This window comes from Labrus bergylta, chromosome 8 (assembly GCF_963930695.1).
Source record: "Labrus bergylta chromosome 8, fLabBer1.1, whole genome shotgun sequence".
Lineage (NCBI taxonomy): Eukaryota > Metazoa > Chordata > Actinopteri > Labriformes > Labridae > Labrus > Labrus bergylta.
This window is the reverse complement of record NC_089202.1, coordinates 10202948-10222245: the sequence shown is the minus strand read 5'-3', so window position 1 is coordinate 10222245 and position 19298 is coordinate 10202948. Positions and strand designations below refer to the sequence as shown.

Sequence of the window (19298 nt, the reverse complement as noted above, 5' to 3'; positions counted from 1 at the left end):
GTATGTAAGAAGCCACACAGTAAGTATACATTAGATATTTTTGTTGCTAATGTGTTGAGCTAAAATATTTTTCTTGGCAAGTACACCATGTTCTGACACTGACAGAGAACAAACCTAATGTACATTAACTCAGCATCCAGGTCTTTGAGCCGAGAATCATGATTCAGCTGTAAGATGTAACAGCTGATGCTGCACACTCAGATAGTCTAATTGCTCTAAAACGTATGTTGAACACAGATAAGATAAGATAATCCTTTATTTATCCCACAATGGGGAAATTTACAATGTGTAATGAATAACTGTTATGAGGCAAAATCTTAGCTTCATTAAAAAAACATACCTCAAAGTCCAAATATGAATGCCTACCAATTACTTGGTGCACCTATCCAAAGACAGTTGACTTGCATGCATGCCCAGAATAATATACATTATCCAATTATCGTGCAATATATTTTTATTGCTCATAATTGTGGACAAAATGAACTCAAGAAATAAGTCACAATCATTACCATCCGGTGAAAGCTTCTACAAAAGACCTTTTGCACAGCAGGTATTTTAACTTCTCACTTTATCAAAGCATGTGTGCTACTAGTCAATTTTGTGATGGGATCCATGCTTGTGTTTCAGAAGGTCATGGCAGTCACGATCAGCAAGGATGAAAACTACCAGATCACTTAAACTGGCACAGCTTAACACACGGTCATCAAAATGTCTACTGCGAAGCTTGCACATTCTAATAACAGACAAAGTCACCTCTATATTGAGATAAAATATCAACTGTAATTGACAGCAAATTGTGTACCAATGAGTGGGTGGTCCCACTCCATCAGTGCCTCCATCTGCTGGCAGCCTCCAGAAGAGCTCCGCCTTTGCTTTTATCCTTTCTGCACCTTAGACCACCCTCAAACCCTTGACCTCGTGTTGGCCTTTGGAAAGAGCTTAAAAACGAAGGCTACTGCACACCTAACATAACACACCTGGCCATATACGAGCATATTTCCAAATCCCCCAATTCCTACTTTCAGAGTTGATATTGAGGCATATTTTGTTTTTGTTTACCTGAGCATCTTATATGTTGTATGTGTATTCAGTCAATATATATTGTGGATATGTAAAATACATATCTACAGTATCATTCAATCACCTAAAAGAGAGCCTGTGCACTATCACTTCTACTTCTACTAATTGACTTCTCTTGATTGATTGTGACTCTAAACATAAGCACAACTCCACACTGCTTAGTCATGACACACCATTGATTACTTAAGAAAGCTTCAGTAAAAGAGATCACTTTTTGAATGTGATGTTGCTGTTGGCTGCTAATGGTGCACTTAAGTAATCCCAAGATGAAAAAGTGTGTGATTCAAATTTAATGAAATGTCTAATGGCAGAGGCTGAAACAGTGCAGGCATTGATCTGGCTGTGATTGAAGTGATGGTCAGTACTCCCATGTTGCTTACATTGGGCCTAGCCTCAGAGATTAGAATAATATGAGCACATAAGCCCTCACTTGTTCCTCTCCTCTCCGCCCATGCCCCCCTGTCTCCTGCACTGCCCCCTCCCACTGCCCCTCGTTCTCTCCCATTACTGCTCCCTGCATCACCTAAAAAAAACAAAAAACTTGTTTTGTATTATATAATTGCACTAAGCATCTTCTGTAGCATGTTGCTAAGCACATTTGAGGACAATGAGATAATTATTGATTATAAACTGATATTATTCTACAATGTAATGAAAGTGGCAATGACATATCACTATATTTCTCTACCAGGGGCAAGTAAACAAGTCTTATGTGCAGACTGTAACTGTCACTTTATGTGTATGCACTGTGCTAACCCTAAAACCAACCCTCCCTTTCCTCATCTTGCAGATGCTTAGTAAAAAGGGGAGGGAAACTTTGAGGGGGGCTTGAGTCAAGCACAGAGACCCCTCTTAGGCCTTTCACTGCCAGTAAAAGAAAAAAAAACCCTGAAAAATAAATATATATTCAGCAGGAAAGCTAAATCAAACCAGTTCCCCAAACAGAATCACACTCTTTGGAAAGATATGAAAGAGAAAATGTTTGTTTGTGCATGTACTTATTTTTTCAATTTCTGTTAAGTTCCATTTCAAATCATTGTTGCAACACATATACACAGTAAATGCTCAGAGCAATCAAACAGATACAGCGACATTTGCTTAACAACAGTGATGTTTTTTTTAATTTTTATAACACATTTAACTGTATGGGACAAAGAGAAATGGTAAAGGGTAACATTATGTGTTGGATTATTTTAAACTTTCTGTGATTGATCGATTCTTCCACCTAGCAGGCAGTAACTCTCAGTCATCATGGATGGTCTTACACAATGCTTACATGACTCTGGTTAGATGTATAATGAACAGTAAGAAAAAAAAGCTCTCTGATTTCTGTGCAGCTCACAGGAAGCTGCTGTAACAGAGCTACACTAAACAGAAAAATAACGTTTTAATAGAACACATTGGTTTGACAGGGCTCTTCACTGTCTGCAGCCATCTATCTTGTACCTCTGTGTGAATGTATGGAACTCTCTGCAAGCACCTCTGTGTGCACTTTTGTTACATTCTTCCGCTGAGGGCTCTCTTTCAACCCAGGTGTTTGCTTCCAGTAAGTATTGCATCCTACAAAGAAATGGAGAGCGAGTTTAATTCCAATCAGTCAGTGTGAAGTTATTAAGGTTAAGGTTAAGGATTCTTTATAATTCATACTGTTATGAATAGTCTAGCAAAACTTACTTGTTATTTGAGTCGGTTGTGGGGCCATCTTTGCCCATTATCAGATACTGTTTTCCCAAATCCAGCTGTCCTTTACACTGACGTCTCTTAGCAAACACTCGAATTGAATTCCTGTCTACAAAAGTATCTCCATCTAGCAGACAGATGATTGTCATCATAGTTTTAATATGTCTTGCAACAAAAGTGTAGTGACATAAATAGCCTCCGCGTTTAAACATCACTTAAGTTTTAGGGTTTTAATGTACTTACGTGATTTGAGTTCCTCGATTATGTTCGTTCTGTAGAGCTCAAAGTTACTCTTCATGGAAACGTTGAGGACTTCAACCATGTATGCTTAAAAAAAAGAGGAAAATTCACTTAAAAATTCATTTGTATAACGTGTCCATAATGTCACTTGTAAAGTAAAGATGTAAGACTTTTTAGAATCAAGTTTATATCCTTTCTGGTGTGCACTACTGACCATAATCAACGGTAGGAAAGAAGCAAGCGTGCATTAAACGCCTGTTCTCTTTCTTGTTTCTTCGTTCTGATATGAATGTGTTTTGTATTTTATGACAAGGTCCTAAAGAAAAGAAGAACAATGACATTTTAATGATGTACACATATTATCTACATTAATTCATCATTCAGTTCTTCATAGGGATGTTTTTTTTTTTATCAGCATGGCTCTTTAGAGTAATGGCCTACTCTCTGCACACTGGCACACGTCCTCTGAACACAGTTTAGAGATCAGCTTGCTTCTCTGGGGAGCCGAGTAGAACACATTACACTTTACATCTGAAAAGATAGCACAAACATTGTAAATTGTTGGTTAATGAAACAAAGATGTCCTCTCTATCCTGAAAAAAAAAGCTGAAAATGTCAAATAAAAAGCTTACTTGGTTCATAGTAATCATAGAACACAGCGGGAGCAGGCTGGAGAAGGCCGATTGGGACTCTCTGTATAGCGTCAAAGGTAATACATTCAATCCTATCAAAGAGCTGGAGGGTGAGAAGAAATCTTTAGTATGGGATGCCCATCTTATTATCTTTGTATTTTAATAGATCACAGCCTTACCTCATTGAAATATATCAGGACCCTTCCATAGGAGACCTCATAATGTGAAATGTATCGTTCAGGTTCCTCTTTAAGCTGAGAAGACAAGAAATACACTTTTTGATTTTCTTGTGTAAAATTTCTATGTAACATGTTTCTTAAGGTGTGTTGGATGTCCACTAATATTGCAAATACCAGGACTTTCACTCACTGCAAATATGAAGAACCAGCCAGGGGAAAATCTGAACAACAGTGTATTCAAAACCCTTTGTGAGTGCAGTTGAGAACAAAACAGTGGTTTCAATTTTCACAAAACTGTGTGATTTGAAGAAACATCTCTGGAAAGTGGTGATGAAGAGATTGGCACCACACTCATGTCTGTACGCTAAAAATAAAGGCTAACTAAGCTCAGGTCAAAAAAAAAAAACTGGAACTAGCCTGGCCCAGCCTGCAGGCAAATATCCATTGCAAGCAGACCATTGTTAAGAAGAACAGTAAAAAGCAGACATTAGAAAAAAGTCTGCTGATTATTAGTTGGTTAGTTTACTGTTAGGAAAGGAGAGAGGAAAGGACAACAGCAGAAAAAAAGAAGTGAAGAGATGTAAAAACGGCTCTGACTGAGAAATCAAAGAGAGCACATGAAGGCAACAGGTAGTGGATCATGGTATGCGATACAGTGGTGTTGAATAGAAGGGAAAATGTCAACAGATTGACAATGTTGGGGCATAAAAACTCAGTCAGGTGCTGGACTGATTAATGTTGATCTGTTCCCTCTGTCTCACTTTACTGTCTGTCAGGGGCGTGTCCAGAGGAGTGACATGGGCCTCCCTCGAAATCCGATTGGCCACCCCAAAACTATGAACGGCTGTTTGCCTTGTCAGAGGCGGGACTTATACATGTCAACTACTCCGGCTACTGTTTCAGCAGGTAGTCGTTTTCGTAGAATATTCTCTTTTGTTAGTACATTTTTCACACGACAGATGCACAGAAAAGGAATGAAATATAATGTAATATAATATTTTTTTTAAATTGCAGGCACACTCTGTGCACTGTCGGGGCCAGTAACTTCCTGCAGTCCATGCTGATTTGCCAGGTAACAAATATGTGGTTATCTTTTCATTTTAAAGATAAAATAAGGAGCCCAGAAAAGAGACTTCTCCTCTTTCTACTGATTGTGACTATGAGAAAGTGGTGTAACAAAGACCTACTTACTATGTCTAGGTCCTCAGTTTCAACCTCAAATCCACTGAGAAGTGTGATGTCAGCAATGGCCATTCCTGTGAGATTACGATGCAGACTGTGACTATGTAAAATGAAGAAAAGACAAAAAACAGATTAAATCTAAGGATTTGTTGTATTTTAAGCAGAGATTCATAAAAAGTTGGAGACAAAGTGGTTTTAATGTCACTGAACTAACCTGACACAGACTCTGTAAGTAAGAGTGTCTTCTGATTTTGAATTATCTCTCCTGTTTTTGGTCTGAACATCAAACCACTCAATCTCTGATTGAGGAATTGGCACCTCCTTGTCCTCGTTGTTTCCATAGTCCTCGTAGTAGTCATAATTTTCAATGACCTTAGCTGGAGACATAGAGGTGAATGTACCTTTGTTGCTTTTATTAGCTTTACATGTGGTTGTGATTTGTTATCAGTAACAAAAGCTCACCAGTATACTTCACTTTTCCTTCTACTGTGACTGTGATAGAGACTTGTTTACACTCATCCTTGGGCTCCAGTAGATGATATGCTTTCACAACCTATAAGCAGATTCAAAGTAAACTACAGCTCTTTTTCAGCATAAAAAACTACAGTAATCAAAGTTACCTTAAGTTTGGTTGTCCCTTTTCCTGTTAACTCCACATTAATGTTTTGCCCTGCAAGTTTCTTCGACAATCAACGAGAAAATTACAAGTAATGTAAGGATGATGTCAATTTTTGGAAATGTGCATTCAAGGGTAAAGCTGGAAATGTTCAATGATACCTTAAGGTCTTTTTCCACTTTGTCCTTCTTGTTTTCTAGTTGAAGCTTTAAAATATCTCTCTTTCCTGGAGATGTGAACACTGCATTTAGACTTGCTTCAGGAGTGACAGGCCTCTTTAGCTCATACTCTGCCAGGGCTTCCAGTGCCATGACCGTATCCTAGACATGACAAAAAACATCTCAACTCTGATGGTTTGTCTGGACTGTTTGATGTGGGACCATGCAGGGGATACAGATCCCAAAGCAGTGATGTTTCAGGTTTAAACACTTCTCAATTCAGCATCTGAATAACCTGTGTTGATCTGAAGCCTCCATCACTGTTTTCTTGGGTGGTTAACCAGCAGGCTGCTTTGTTGGCCCACTCGCCTTTCCCAAGTTCCACTGCAGCAAGAAGGGCATAGGCTGTGGTCTCTATTGTGATGGCATCTGCATTAACTTTATTCTTCGGGCTGGGATTGGTTGTCCACAGATAACACCCATTCTCTCCTGATAATTACCAAACAGATATAATAAAAATCCCAAAAAGTCAAAAGAGAGAGTAAAATAAGTGATATATAAGTATTTGGATTAGTGAACTCACTATTTTGAATTTTCTGTGATCTATATTTCACATTTGGGTTAAACATTCCATATCGATTTTCACATCAATTTCCCAGTTTAGGAAAAATCCAAAGTCTGTCTGTCTGTCTGTCCATCCATTCATCCATTCATCCATCCATCCAACAAACCAATCAACTAACCAACAATCCAATCAACCAACCATCTCTCTCAAACCATTTGTTTTGATTGGACATGCCTTCAGTAGCGAGATCTTGAAGTTTTGTCCAGATAGATGAATGGTCTGTTCCTGATGGAAGGCAAACTGCGAGGCAGTAGACTGTAATGGCAACAGCATATGGATGCTGAAGCTCCTCAAGGTGTGACAGGAGATATAATGTTGAACTTGAAATACTTGCCTCCTGGGAAGTAGGAGAACATTAGTCAATACTCCTGAGTGTAATATTAGTTTGCAGAATTTATACACTTCATATAAGAAAAAGAACAATTACAAGGACCTCGTCAATGAACGAGCCAATGAATAGGCACATTCAGACCCTAAATTTCTGGGATCCCTCATTCAACATGTGCAAAGTTTTCAAGGCCACTGCAAACTGTTTTCTCTAGTTCCTGTGGTCAGGATCTTGAGGGGTTTAAGTCACTCACCTGTGGTTGTGAAGAGGACTGGTGAAAGGACTGGTTTGGGTGGGAGATATAAAAAATGTACCTGCTGACTGCCTGCTAACCATTGACACTCATGCTCACTGCTCTTTGACGCTCAATGCTTAAATGCAGACAAGTAGCACGCTCAGTGTTCTCCATTGTAGCAATTTAGTTCTAGCTCATAGCATGCTAACATTCTCTTATTATGCAGAAACACAGGTTGCAGGTAGACATAATTCATTTTTCAGGTATTTGGACAACAAAGTGTATCTTGTGTCTCCTACAATTCACCTAGCAGACACTTTAATTCTAAAGAAAAACACATCAGAGAGAAAGTACAACACAAGCAAGGACCTAGAAACGAGGAAACAACGTCAGTAAGTGCATGAAGTTGATCCAATACATTTTGAGATATTTCAAACCAAACCAGAATGTCGGTTTAACCAATACTGACACCCCAAAAGTCCATTGATGGAAGTCTTTATATTATCTTACCGCATTATTTTTTCCTTCAGGATTTAGAAATGGAAGGGACCGTTGCAGTGCGAGCGCTACGAAAGCTGTGATGGACATGGCTCGATCTGCGCCTTTCTACACGAATGACAGACATGAATGCATTCAATTAACCACTTACTTTTAATAAGTTTGCATGTTGTAAGATGTCTGTCGTAGCCTAGAGCTTACCAGAACTCCTCTGTGTAGCACTTGATGCTGGTCAGTGAATGAACCATCACCCCACTGCGCTGATAGCAAGAATCTGACTGGATGTCTGATCTCTTCTTCTGGTACAAACCTTGCCCTCCTGCCCTGCAGCCCATAAGTCTCTGCCTGACGTTGTGCAATAAACGATAGCAACTTCACTACAAGGGCAGTGACCCTGAGGACATGAATGGGAAAATAAGATGAAGAATGGAAGGAAACAATTATTTCAAATTTGAGATAAGGGAAATGAGGAAATTGTATTTTCTGTGTGACAGTAGATGTAACTACCTTAACTCCAAAATCAATAGCAGCATGACACATGCACTCACCAATTACTTTGTGGCACAGAGCGGAATGATGAATAAGATCCATCGACTTTGTTCTTGAAATTTATAATGTTTACATGACCTAGCACAAGAAGTTAAAAAACAATGAAAGTATATTGTGCTATTATTGACCTGTTGAAGAATCAAACAAAATATCCAACAAAACTTGTAAGAACTACCCAGGGCAGGTCAGAAAACTCAAATGAATATCATTATATAGGGCTTTTTTTTCCTCATACCATATTTATTTATGATACTTTCCTGCCTGGTACTTAGCTTCTCAGCTTATAAATACTAGCAAATACCATATGTCAAAAGTCTAATGGTCACCAAAAAAAAGCTCAATCGCCTTCTTCACTCTATGTGTGTTATGTGTTTAGTGGAAGAAGAGAGGCCCGCACACTTGCTTAAATGCCACAAAAAAGTTTTAATTCATCACAACGTTTCAACCAGAGGTCTTCTTCAGGTGATAAAATGTAAAAATGATCACCTGAAGAAGACCTTTGGTTTAAACATTGTGATGAGCAATTGTGCATGCCTAGCTTCTTCCACAGTCTGCTGATTTTCGCACTGCCCTGCACCAATTTGATGTGCGTATAACTATCTCCTATTTCTTAATGTGTTCAGTCACAAAAAAACAGGGTTAACAAATGCGTAAAACATTTCTGCTTGATGTGCACCTACCCTGCTCAACTTCATTCAGGGCTTTATCTCTGGCACCAGCAGGCAGTTCAAACCACTGCTCACTGAGGTCAAGGTAGCGGATGGCTGAAACTGTAGGAGCAAGTTTTCCCATTGTCTGTTCTAAACAGCCTTTAGGCAACCTGATCAATTTGGCAACTTTCTCAGGAGAAAGTAGGTTCTTTGCCTGTACACTGCCAAATCCATCTCCTGTCAGATATTAGCAAATATTATTATTATTGTTAAGCCAGTGCTATAATAAAGGTTTGAAAATTTAATATCTGCATCTAAAAACACATACCTTCCACAGAAATGAATATATTTGAGCTGGAGTCAGGGACTGTTTCACCTGGTAAAGATCCATCAATAGTGAAAGTCTCTGTGCTCTTGCCTGTCAGGATGAGGAAGGCAGAAGGTGGATCATTAAAGCATATGTAAAGTAAAGTAAAAAGTAAAAAAGATTATACATCAACCATAGAACAAGCAGCAACCACTATGTAGACATTTTGAAACAACTTACCATCTAAGTTAATCAGTTTGGTTTCTTCTATTCTCGTTTCCATTCCTTCTGTCTACATATGAGAAAATATCAGTGTCCCTTGTGTTACCCACTTATACAGGTGGACAAAGCATGTTGATTTGAGTTAACATTACTTAATTTTGTTAATAATTTATTAATAATTTGTGGTTATGAAAAATTGTCACATACAGTATGAGAACTCATGATTTACTTAGGCACTATTCAAACATGACTTCCAATTAGTTATATCCAAATGTAAGTAAGTCAGGCCTCTATTGTAAAAAAAAAAGTTAAATTAAATCATCTGTCCTCACCAACACATTCAAAGTCTTCTCAATTGCATCCAATCCATATTCATTTTCAATATCATAGATACGTATTTTGATGGGTATTGAGCCGGTAACCATGGGGACAGCAGAGAATGACACAAACTGGGAGGACTCTGGATTCAAAGTGATGTTAACAAAGGATGTGGTGGTGGCCGAGCCAGGGGAACAAAGCCCGTCAGTTTGCTCCATATGAACTGCCAGCTAAAGAGAAAAAACACATTTTTAAACAATATTTGAATCATGCAGTTGTTTGTAACAGTGTGAGGTTATTTGTACCTGTAGTGTCTGTTGGCCATAGTTGTAGATGACAGGTGAAATAGAGAGTTGCTCATATTTTTTCACTGAGTAAGGCAGTCTCAGGGACACGAATACCTCCTGAAATGCTCTGACCTCAGACGGTTTTACTACACAGAAACCTGAAAAACAAAAAAAAGGTAATAATCTACAAGTTTTAATAAAAAACGTTTCAGTTAGATACCCATGATGCATTTGTGAAGAGGAAATCTTTTATTACCAGTGGCTGCAGACAGAGTGACGACCTGAATCTCCCATGTAGTGATGGAATCTGGTAGAGCTATAACATAGCTAAGGATTTCAATTAATTCATTAATTTTAAAATGTGTCCGGCAAAAGCTCTGTTTATGTTTATGACAAATAAGACTGAAGGTCGTCACTTTGGATAAAATCGTCTGCTAAGTGAATTGTAGAATAAAGGTAATGTAGACAGGGAAATTGCCATTGCCAGAAATTGCCATTGCCAGTATTAGACCCTACAATCATTTAATAAAGGTTGATATGTGTATAAGTGGCTGTATCACAGTGGAAAAGAAAATATTGCATAAAAACTATCTCAAACTGCTTACCTTTCTTTGCCATTTACATCAAATTCTTTGAAGTCAAAGCTTGGGGGGAAAAGTCTTCGAATGTTACGACCAGCATTTTCCAAGAAGTACTGTTCAATATCTTCTATTGTTGCAGCTTAAAATAAAAAAATGAAAGTAGTGTAATTACACTCTGTTAAAACTGTGCTAGATGTATCAAATGCTATCTACTCTATAATTGTAGTAAGTTAAATGTCCACATAAAAAATGTAATCTCACTCCTTCCAAGTTCTTTCCAGGCATCTTCTCGTGTCTTTTTCTGTCTCAGACGTTCTCCTTCAAGGCAGCATTTTAAAAATGCTTCTGCACATAAAGGATTTGCTTCGACCAGAGAGACTCTCCTCACTCTCTCCTCACAAGTTTTTCTCATTGGGATTAGAGAAAAGCCATGAACACAACAGCCTTTTAACTTTTCGTCTGTAAAGTTAGATCCTGAAAATGAAAACAAGATGATGGTAGACGACTTTTGTGCATATTCTAACCAGATGTATCTTACATTTAGTTAGACATTTGTTGCATGCATAGTATGAATATTATCTTACTTAAAGTTGTAATTTCCTGTTCAAGGTCCACAGCACGTCTTTGTCGTGTGGATCGTGAATTACAGCCAAAACCTTTGAAAGTGTATCGTCATTAAAACTTAGCATGTGCTTAGTTTGTGGAGAGATGTAAGTACAGCAGGAGCAATAGATTCATTTTGAATATGTCAATGTGAGTGTTTTCCTAGTCTAGACCAACATATGGGTGTCTCAGTAGGCAAGAAATGTGACAAAAAGGACACTGCAAAGGTCACAATGTAATGTTTACCATGTATCTCAGATGGCAGGCCAAGCAATTTGCCTTTATGATAATGCAACGCGTAGGCTTGGGCGATAAATGGATAACGATTATTATCGCAATACAAAAAATGGCCGGGATATAATTATCACAATACTATATTCCTCAATATAAATATAACAAATGTTTGATAGATTTAAACCTATAATTACACCAGAAGACAGTTGAGGCTGGTGACACCACAAACCTTTTCCACCATTTGAAGCCATATAACCTACATTAGAACATACCGAAGGAAACGTCCCAAACGAGTGCTAGTGGACCCTCAGCAAGCACCGGGCCAGTAAACTGTGTTACTCCGCCACAGCTACTTGTCATATTATCATTTTCCAGCACCGTGCACTGTGCTTATGACACGGAAATGTTCCTCTGTTCAAGTATAGTTGATCATGTTCAGACAATAAAGAATAATTAAACCACAATTAACCTTCTGATTTCTTCAACTTTCACTCAGAAGCAAATATCAGACCTTAAATTTAAAAGAACTAATGATTTGACATTAGTTGTGGTAATTATGATCTGTTATGACATTTTTTAATGTTATAACCTTTTATGTCATATCGCCCAGGCCTAATGCAATGTGTAATTGGCCGTATTCATGGTATAAATGAGTGGAGAACATGCTAGGGAGCAGAAAAGAGTAGGAAGTAGCTGCCGCGCACTGGTCTATGGCTAAAAACGTCATCACCCCTGCCCGTTTGCTTGTGCTGAGTAATCCAATACTTCTTACAGAAATATGCGATGGGGTGGCAGGAAAAACTCTGGATAAAGTCAGGAGGAAAAATTCAGCAGTTTGGGTATACACATGCAGCTCATCCCACCAATTTCAAGAAATGTTCAGGGTTATTTCGCATGTGTGAATATCCCTTCTCTTTATTATATAATTTGTATTCATTAAGATGAAGAAAACATGTTTTGTCTTACTCATTCTCCACTTTGACTGTGAGTTAGATACAAATGAGAGTCCAGCATCTGTTAGCACTGAAGCAGGGTCAGATCCTCCCGTGTAGGAGCAGCCAAGGTCATATGACTGCATAGTTGAAAATACCTGTAAGGTAGGAACAGGAATACATGTGTTATATAAAAACATGAGTTTGTTCTAAGACATGGTAAAAGTGTGAACGTCTTACCTGTTTGGCTGTGAGTCTATTGTCAGTTTTGAGAGCGTAAATGGCCTTATCAACGGCCAGCAGAGCCACTTTGGCTTTTTGACCATCTAAATCAAATTCAAGCCTAGCCTGTTGTCGAGGTTTAAACGGTCCTTTGGGTACTACCTAATTGGGTTAGAGTCACACATTAGATTTTCAAAAGCACTTCAGACAACAAAACAAAACATATAATATAATAAAATATTTATATAGTAATTGAAAATAACCTAAAATAAACCAACATATCTAATGTGTGTCGACAAGAAATGGTTAATGGCACGTAACAGCAGTATTTTTCTTTAAATTCAAAGTTTAAAGCATTCTTATGAAACCAGATCATCCAACTCAAACACACACTCCTCTAACAGACACAAAATTCTGTCTATTTACTCTCTCGCGCTTATCTGTGCTGTTTACTCACCTTGACCTTTATCTCACATTCATCTCCGACATCAACCCACACCGAATCAGCAATGATGTTACCATGCTGATCATAGAAGTAGCCAATCAGTCGGAACGATGGCACCATCTCAGTTGTTATCGGCAGGTGGACTTTAACAAAAGTACCAAATTTGAGAGAATCCTGTTTTATTAGCATCCCACGGCTTAAGATCTACAACACAGTTTAAAAAAAAGTTTGAATATAAAAGTGTTTTGCTTTTCTTTGTAAAAAAAAGATGGTCCATGCATTTTGTTATGACTCACCATATAGTACATAAAGCCATTATTTGGGCCATTGACTGCATTTATATTTACAGTGAGTAACTCCCCCACAGAGTATAACCTATTGGTAAAACTCAGGTAAAGGTAGCTGTTGCTTGGAGATGAGGCTTTTTGTATTTCTTTCCGTTGTTGCAGACCATCTGCAGACACCTAACGCAAATGGAATTCATACAGTTAATCTGAAATTAAGGAAAATACAGTGCTTTATCAATGTTATAAACACATTTAACTTTTAAGATGTTCAAGGACAATTACTTGCACAGTAATCTGAGCGTCAGTGTTAATATTAAACACAGGAAACACTGCCCCCTCCTGGTTAGTTGTGCCTTCCCAATGCTCTGTGGATGATACTTCAATCCTTACAGGCACACCAGCTGCTGGGGAGCCATCAGGGAGACGTAAGACAGCCTTGAATAAAAACAAACAAATGATGTAATATATATCATAAAGTATAAGTACTTAGCTATGCACCCATATTTGGTTCATACCACCACATCTAGTGGATATCCAGGGATGAAATATGAACGTGTTCGAGAGAGATCAATGGAGTACTTCCGGGACATGATAGGAAGGTAAACTTCAGCCTCTTGTATTTCACCACCTGGACCAAATAATAAAAATAAAATCTGTGATGCAATGAAAATCACAAAGATATTCCCAATACTATCTTTCTTAAAACCTCTCAAATATGGGATATTTCAAAGGGGTAGTCCAAGCATTTTGGGATTAAATTATTAGTTTTACTAGTATGTCTACTAGTAGTAGTAGTAGTAGTAGATACAGCCATAGTAATAGTTACAGTAGAGTTAGAGGGGGCAACAGAAGAATGTTATTATTTTCAGAATATCAGACCCTCTGTGATGCTAATCTGCCAGTTAAATTCAATAATTTGTTTGACAAGGGGTCATCCATTCTTCAAACAGTAATACAAAAAATATAATCAGGAAACATAGTGAAGAGTAAACATATTATTTCGTGTCAATTAGTTCTTTGACACGTAGCTGACTCTGATATTGGTCTATTGTGACAGAGTTCTCTTTACTTTGTATGTTAGTGACAAACACTCCCAGGTAGAGTTGTGATCCTGTGTTCTGTAATCCAGAGAGGGTTAGGTTTTGTTTTTGCAGTGTCACATGTAAGTCTGCCATCAGGAGCGAAGCTGTTGTGGGCACAGTTCCATTCTGGACCTGCAGGAAAAGATAGATTGTTTTAATAAGTGGTTCAATATGTGATCTGATCTCATGTGTTTAAATGAGCCATATTATAAATGTAAAATAGATATGTTTCCTCACTGAACCAGTCAATTCCAGCCCCCTGAGAAAGACAGGCTTCCCTTTTTGGCCATTTCTTCTATTTTTTTCCACCACACCAAACTGGCAATGGTAAGCCCCTCTAACTTGCTCACCATGTGAATACCTAGAAAAATCATTCAAAACGGCAAAAAGGGACAAAAAAATAAAGTCTTTAAGGAATTATATCCGACAAGGTGTCCATTAAAAGCCAGGAATGGACTGTGTGACACCTGTTTGTGTAAATAGTGTAAGCTAATGCTAACAGTTGGCCGCCTGTAATCCTAACAGCATTTCTAGCTCTACTCCAAAAGTCAACGAATTAGCTGGGGTTTTTTTTCGACTTATTTTTGTTCCGTTGGCAGAAAGCATTAACGAAAGTAGCCAGAGCAGAAAAACTTGACAGTGAAGTAGGTTAAATGAATCAATACTTACTTGGCTGAGATGGTGAAGTTTAAGTATTCAGCGTTCAACAAAATAAAGCTCTGCTCCAGTCCAATGTTGACCTCAAAACTTGGTAAAACTAGGAAGGGCAACAAGAAGGTGTTCTAAAGAAGATATTTAAACTGTGAGGAAAAACGAAGCAAAATATGTTAAATTGAATTAGCTCACCAAATTTTTCGACTTTGAACTCTCTGGTAGCTGCATTTTCTTTATCTCCTTCAAAGTGTGCTGTTATCTTCCATGTTCCCAATCTTTATCAAAAAACAAAAAACAAACACATGGGTTACCTCAAAGTTATTCCACTGTGTTGGATCCAGTTGATTGTAAGTCTGTTATATAACATACTTCGAGACATCAGGTATCTGGATTTTGCCTTGGATTATTCCTCCTTTTGCAGTTATAAGAGAATTAATTATTCTGTTTCCAGCTGCATTCTATTATTACACAAAAAACATGAATCATGAAATTAAACAAAGGAGGCTACTACTGTATCTTTTATATCTTATTTGTGACTAAATATGGACTCACAAATACTGATAACTGGAACGTTTCTTCATTAGGTCTGAGTGTCTGGTCAAGAGTGAATATTCTGTACCTCACTAAAGAGAAGGACAAAAAACAATTGTTTTCAGTCTTTAGAGTGGATGCTGAATACTTCACATTGTTTTACAATGTATTCACAGTTGTTGATTTTTACCTGTCTGTGTTGGGTTGTAGACTGGCTGATGGGTCTGAATGAAGATGTAGCCCCTGTGTTTTGATATCAAGACCCTTGTGGACTTCCTGCCACTGAAGGATGGACTCTCTGCTATAAGGTTAAAGTAGGGTTGTTTACTACGTTGAAGGGGAAGTCTTGAAAAAATCTCACGGTCTATCTGTAAGACAAAAGTAATACGTTTGATTAATGACATGCAAGCTCCATCAAATTGTTGTAGGCTATTATTTACATGTATATGAGTTGGGAAGTTTCTCTTACCATGAGCTCAACTGTTTCGATCTTTCCTTCCACTGTGCAAGTGGCAGTTTTCCTCTCAGACAACACAGTATTGGAAGTCTCATGCTCCAGGTAGAGAGTAACCTCATTATTAAGATGAGACCGTCCCATCTGGACAAACACTTTCTCCTTAACACCCACATGAAACACTCCAGGGCCTGAGATAAAAAATCTGTGCACAAATGTAACAAAACAGCATTTACTTGCATTTACATTTATATAGAGTATCTTTTATTCATATTATTAGAATTCATTGACTCCTATGCTAGAAGAAAAGCACACACACTACTGCATTCTATATTCAATTATCATAAAATGATAATCAAAATAATTAAATATATATCAATTGTTATTGTGATGGTCTTGAAAGAAAGAAAGCATATTTCAACCAACATGTAAAATGGCAATACATCACATTTTATACATTCCACTCATGCAGCTATTCTACAGTTACCCGTTGTCCGGCGAACACTGGGATTCCATGGTCAAGACCAGGAACAGTATGGAAAATATGTAGCACTCCATGGTGCAGCTCCTTTCTTTCTGCCTGCTCGAACACGGACTCTTTATTAGGTTTTGTTATTCAACCACCCCTGTATTTCACAATCTTGGGATCTTTTAGTGCCCTCCCTCATTCCTGTTTTTGGTTTTTTGTTTTTTTACCTCCAAGACAACTTTGAAATATCATTCCTCAGACCTAAACTGAGATAATCATCATATAGTTCAGTCTGCAGGCTGAACTGTATACGACATAACATTTAAACTAATGTGTACAAGTTTTGTGGTCATTTCCACACAACAACAAAAAACCCAGTAAGATTTAGACAGATGAATTTAATGCAGATCAGATCATAACGGACTAAGAGATGTATCGTATATCTGCTTCTGTTGTGTTCTATTTTATGAAACTTAATTTTATATCACTGCTTGGTTTGCAACATAGGATGTGTTTGTTTTTGTTTCACAATGTGTAACTAAGCCCTCATTGGTTCCTGCAGGACCGGCAAATTTCCCCCAAATCATGTGATTTACAAGAAATCAAGTTTAGGCTCACTGGGTTTGGGTTGGAGTGAGGGCTGTTGACTCTCGAACACATGGTTCAGGAAAGCACAGCTCAAGTATCTCTCAAATGAATAAATCAATTCCTTCATCTAAGTGACTCAGGATTTTGGTTAGATTATCAACAGTAATTTGAGCTTCTTATCGTACACATAAAAAAAATGTATGCAGCTCTTTCATCTCTCTTCTTACTTTACGATCCCTGTCATGCATGTGTTCACCAGAAAATATATTGCATGCCAAAAACTGCCAAACTATGTTCAGATCTGGAAAGATGGAAAAGTAGTGAGATTAGTGACTAAGACAGAGATTTTCTTTTTCTAACCATGTGATCCAGCAAGCAACAGATACACAGAGGCAAGATTGGAAACATGTTTTTTTTGCATTGCAGTTTATTTTAATATGCAATAAGAGTTACAAAAAACTCCAAGTGAAGCAGGATACAAGAATAACAATTAATATAATAATAATAATGATCATAATAATAAATTCATTTATACAGCACTTTGTTTTGCTTTGTTCTTATGTAAAACTCACTGGTAGTGAATGGAGACAAGGACAGGTGTAATGTGGTCACATCTCTGGCTATGCGTTGAAAGCCTTGCATGTTTTGATTACTGCCCTCAACAATATACAATCAACATTAAATGGATTGGCCCTCTTTAATAGTATACAGTATGAAATGACTGTTAAATTGTTTGTTTCATTTATAACATGGTTTTAATGTCCAATTTATATTTTGTATTAAACACCTGGATCATCAACATCAGGCTCAGAATTGCTCAGAAAACTGTAAAATATTGGCTCCTGTAAATTAACCACCTAACTAACTAGCATCTAAACTCATCTAGAAAGATATCTAGATATTTGCACACAAAAAAAAATGGGTCATGCACTGGTGTAATTCGAAGACATATTTGACGCATGAAAGAAGCATCTCTATCAGCCTTCACGGTGTAAGTGGCCCTGTGCCATGTCATCACCTCAATCATGAACAATCTGATTCTTCCTGCATAGAGACAGATACTAGTAATCTTTTTTTTAATAAAAACGAAAGGAACTGATACAAGTGGGAACCTTTCATGTTTCTTATATATACTGTAATGTAATAATGAAACACATTACCTTTTTTTTTTTTTTTAAGTGAACATTTTAGCATCCTGCTGCAGCCTTGCCAAGGTGGAAGGATCGCCTACAAGACGGAACTCAGGGAAATCCTTTGAATACTTTGAGTTGAGAAACCTTTATTTACTTAGTGCTTATATCACCAAAGCCACTTCAATTTTAGCATTTAAAAATATTTTTAACAGATCAATATATTCACCTTCAACAAATAGTTTAAAATCCAGCATGCAAAGTCAGACTGTGTTGACTGATTGTCTATTAAATCAACTCCCATGTGACCTCTCTTTTATCACAGTGAGAACTAAGAGGGAGGAAACGGGAGACTGGGGCAAGATGTCCATCCACAACTCCTGGACTGGAGAAGTTACACAAGAATTGCGTTTGGACAATCAACACCAGACTCCCTGTCAAACGTGGGATGAGGAGCAATTTCATCTTGCAGAAGTCAAACCTGCAGTGGATGGATGTTTTTAAAAAAAAAAAAAAAAAAAATCACAATCAAAGAATTTAAACAGTTACAGATATATCTATCACAAATATACTGAAATCTTAAAGGTAGTTGCTGTTTTTTTTAGCTAGAAGAGTAAGAAAGTAAACTATCAAATGAAGTCGACTTCACTCTCAAAGGTGTGACTCATGAAATGCTGCTTCTTAAACATATTTAAAACTAATGTTTGTAAAACTTTAAGTTAATGATTTTTTTGTTAAAAATACTCTTAATTATTATTATATTAACAAATAATTTTTTCTAATCTTTAAAAAGTTTGATATTTGTATTAACTCGTACAACAAAGTGAAAAAGTATTTAAATACTCACATAATGCACCATTAATAGGTAATAGTAGTCCAAAAGAAGCCACTTCTTGGAATGCATCACTAGCATAGAAAATATAAACCTCTTATTTCATCTAGTCTAACATTCTCAAATATTGTAAAGTTCTCTCTCCTTTGCGTCCGACCTCAACCGCTGCTCGTTCAGTTTGCCTGTCCATGTCCCCCTCTCGATCTCTTCCCCTCTATCCATCTCATTTCATGCAGGAGTGGGGTTACCTAAGAGATTGGGCCTGAATGGAGAAAATCTCTTTTCTACAATTAACTGTGAAAGTGACAGAAGGAAAAGAAGGGAGGGGTCTTTGGAGGGGTGTAGACCCGGAGAAGAAAAGGGGAGAGGGAAGGACACAAGTGCGCATGGCAGGTAGTGAGTGAAGTTTAAAAACGAATATTTGCACTAAATATTCAACTTCAGAAATTTGAGTGTGATTTATTTTTC

General features: G+C 37.5%; 1 protein-coding gene across 1 annotated transcript; it reads right to left on the bottom strand.

The window, feature by feature from the left end:
• Window positions 1-2173: 2173 nt before the first annotated feature.
• On the bottom strand, window positions 2174-16408 carry c4b (complement C4B (Chido/Rodgers blood group)). Its single transcript, XM_020637424.3, has 41 exons — window positions 16299-16408; window positions 15827-16016; window positions 15548-15725; window positions 15379-15449; window positions 15196-15284; window positions 15019-15101; window positions 14842-14929; window positions 14410-14533; window positions 14160-14304; window positions 13606-13718; window positions 13373-13525; window positions 13100-13267; window positions 12816-13007; window positions 12377-12520; window positions 12171-12294; window positions 10952-11023; window positions 10629-10841; window positions 10392-10506; window positions 10043-10113; window positions 9805-9944; window positions 9514-9729; window positions 9200-9251; window positions 8981-9070; window positions 8683-8889; window positions 8002-8080; window positions 7655-7847; window positions 7466-7561; window positions 6567-6729; window positions 6063-6256; window positions 5771-5929; window positions 5614-5673; window positions 5456-5546; window positions 5208-5370; window positions 5003-5093; window positions 3812-3886; window positions 3633-3735; window positions 3442-3531; window positions 3215-3316; window positions 3004-3087; window positions 2755-2887; window positions 2174-2640 (listed from the first exon to the last, which is right to left on the bottom strand). The coding sequence occupies exons 1-41, from the start codon at window positions 16367-16369 to the stop codon at window positions 2499-2501; spliced, it is 5127 nt and encodes a 1708-aa protein (XP_020493080.2). The 5' UTR covers window positions 16370-16408; the 3' UTR covers window positions 2174-2498.
• Window positions 16409-19298: the final 2890 nt, after the last annotated feature.

Bases quoted from the DNA above. Each gene is read 5' to 3' on its own strand.
- c4b (XM_020637424.3), bottom strand. From the start codon at position 16,369: ATGGAGTGCTACATATTTTCCATACTGTTCCTGGTCTTGACCATGGAA. The intron at 14,930-15,018 runs GTGAGCTAATTC...TGCCCTTCCTAG, and splicing joins GTTCAAAGTCGAAAAATTTG to TTTTACCAAGTTTTGAGGTC. The intron at 8,890-8,980 runs GTATGTGTTTTT...AATATCTGACAG, and splicing joins TATATTCATTTCTGTGGAAG to GAGATGGATTTGGCAGTGTA.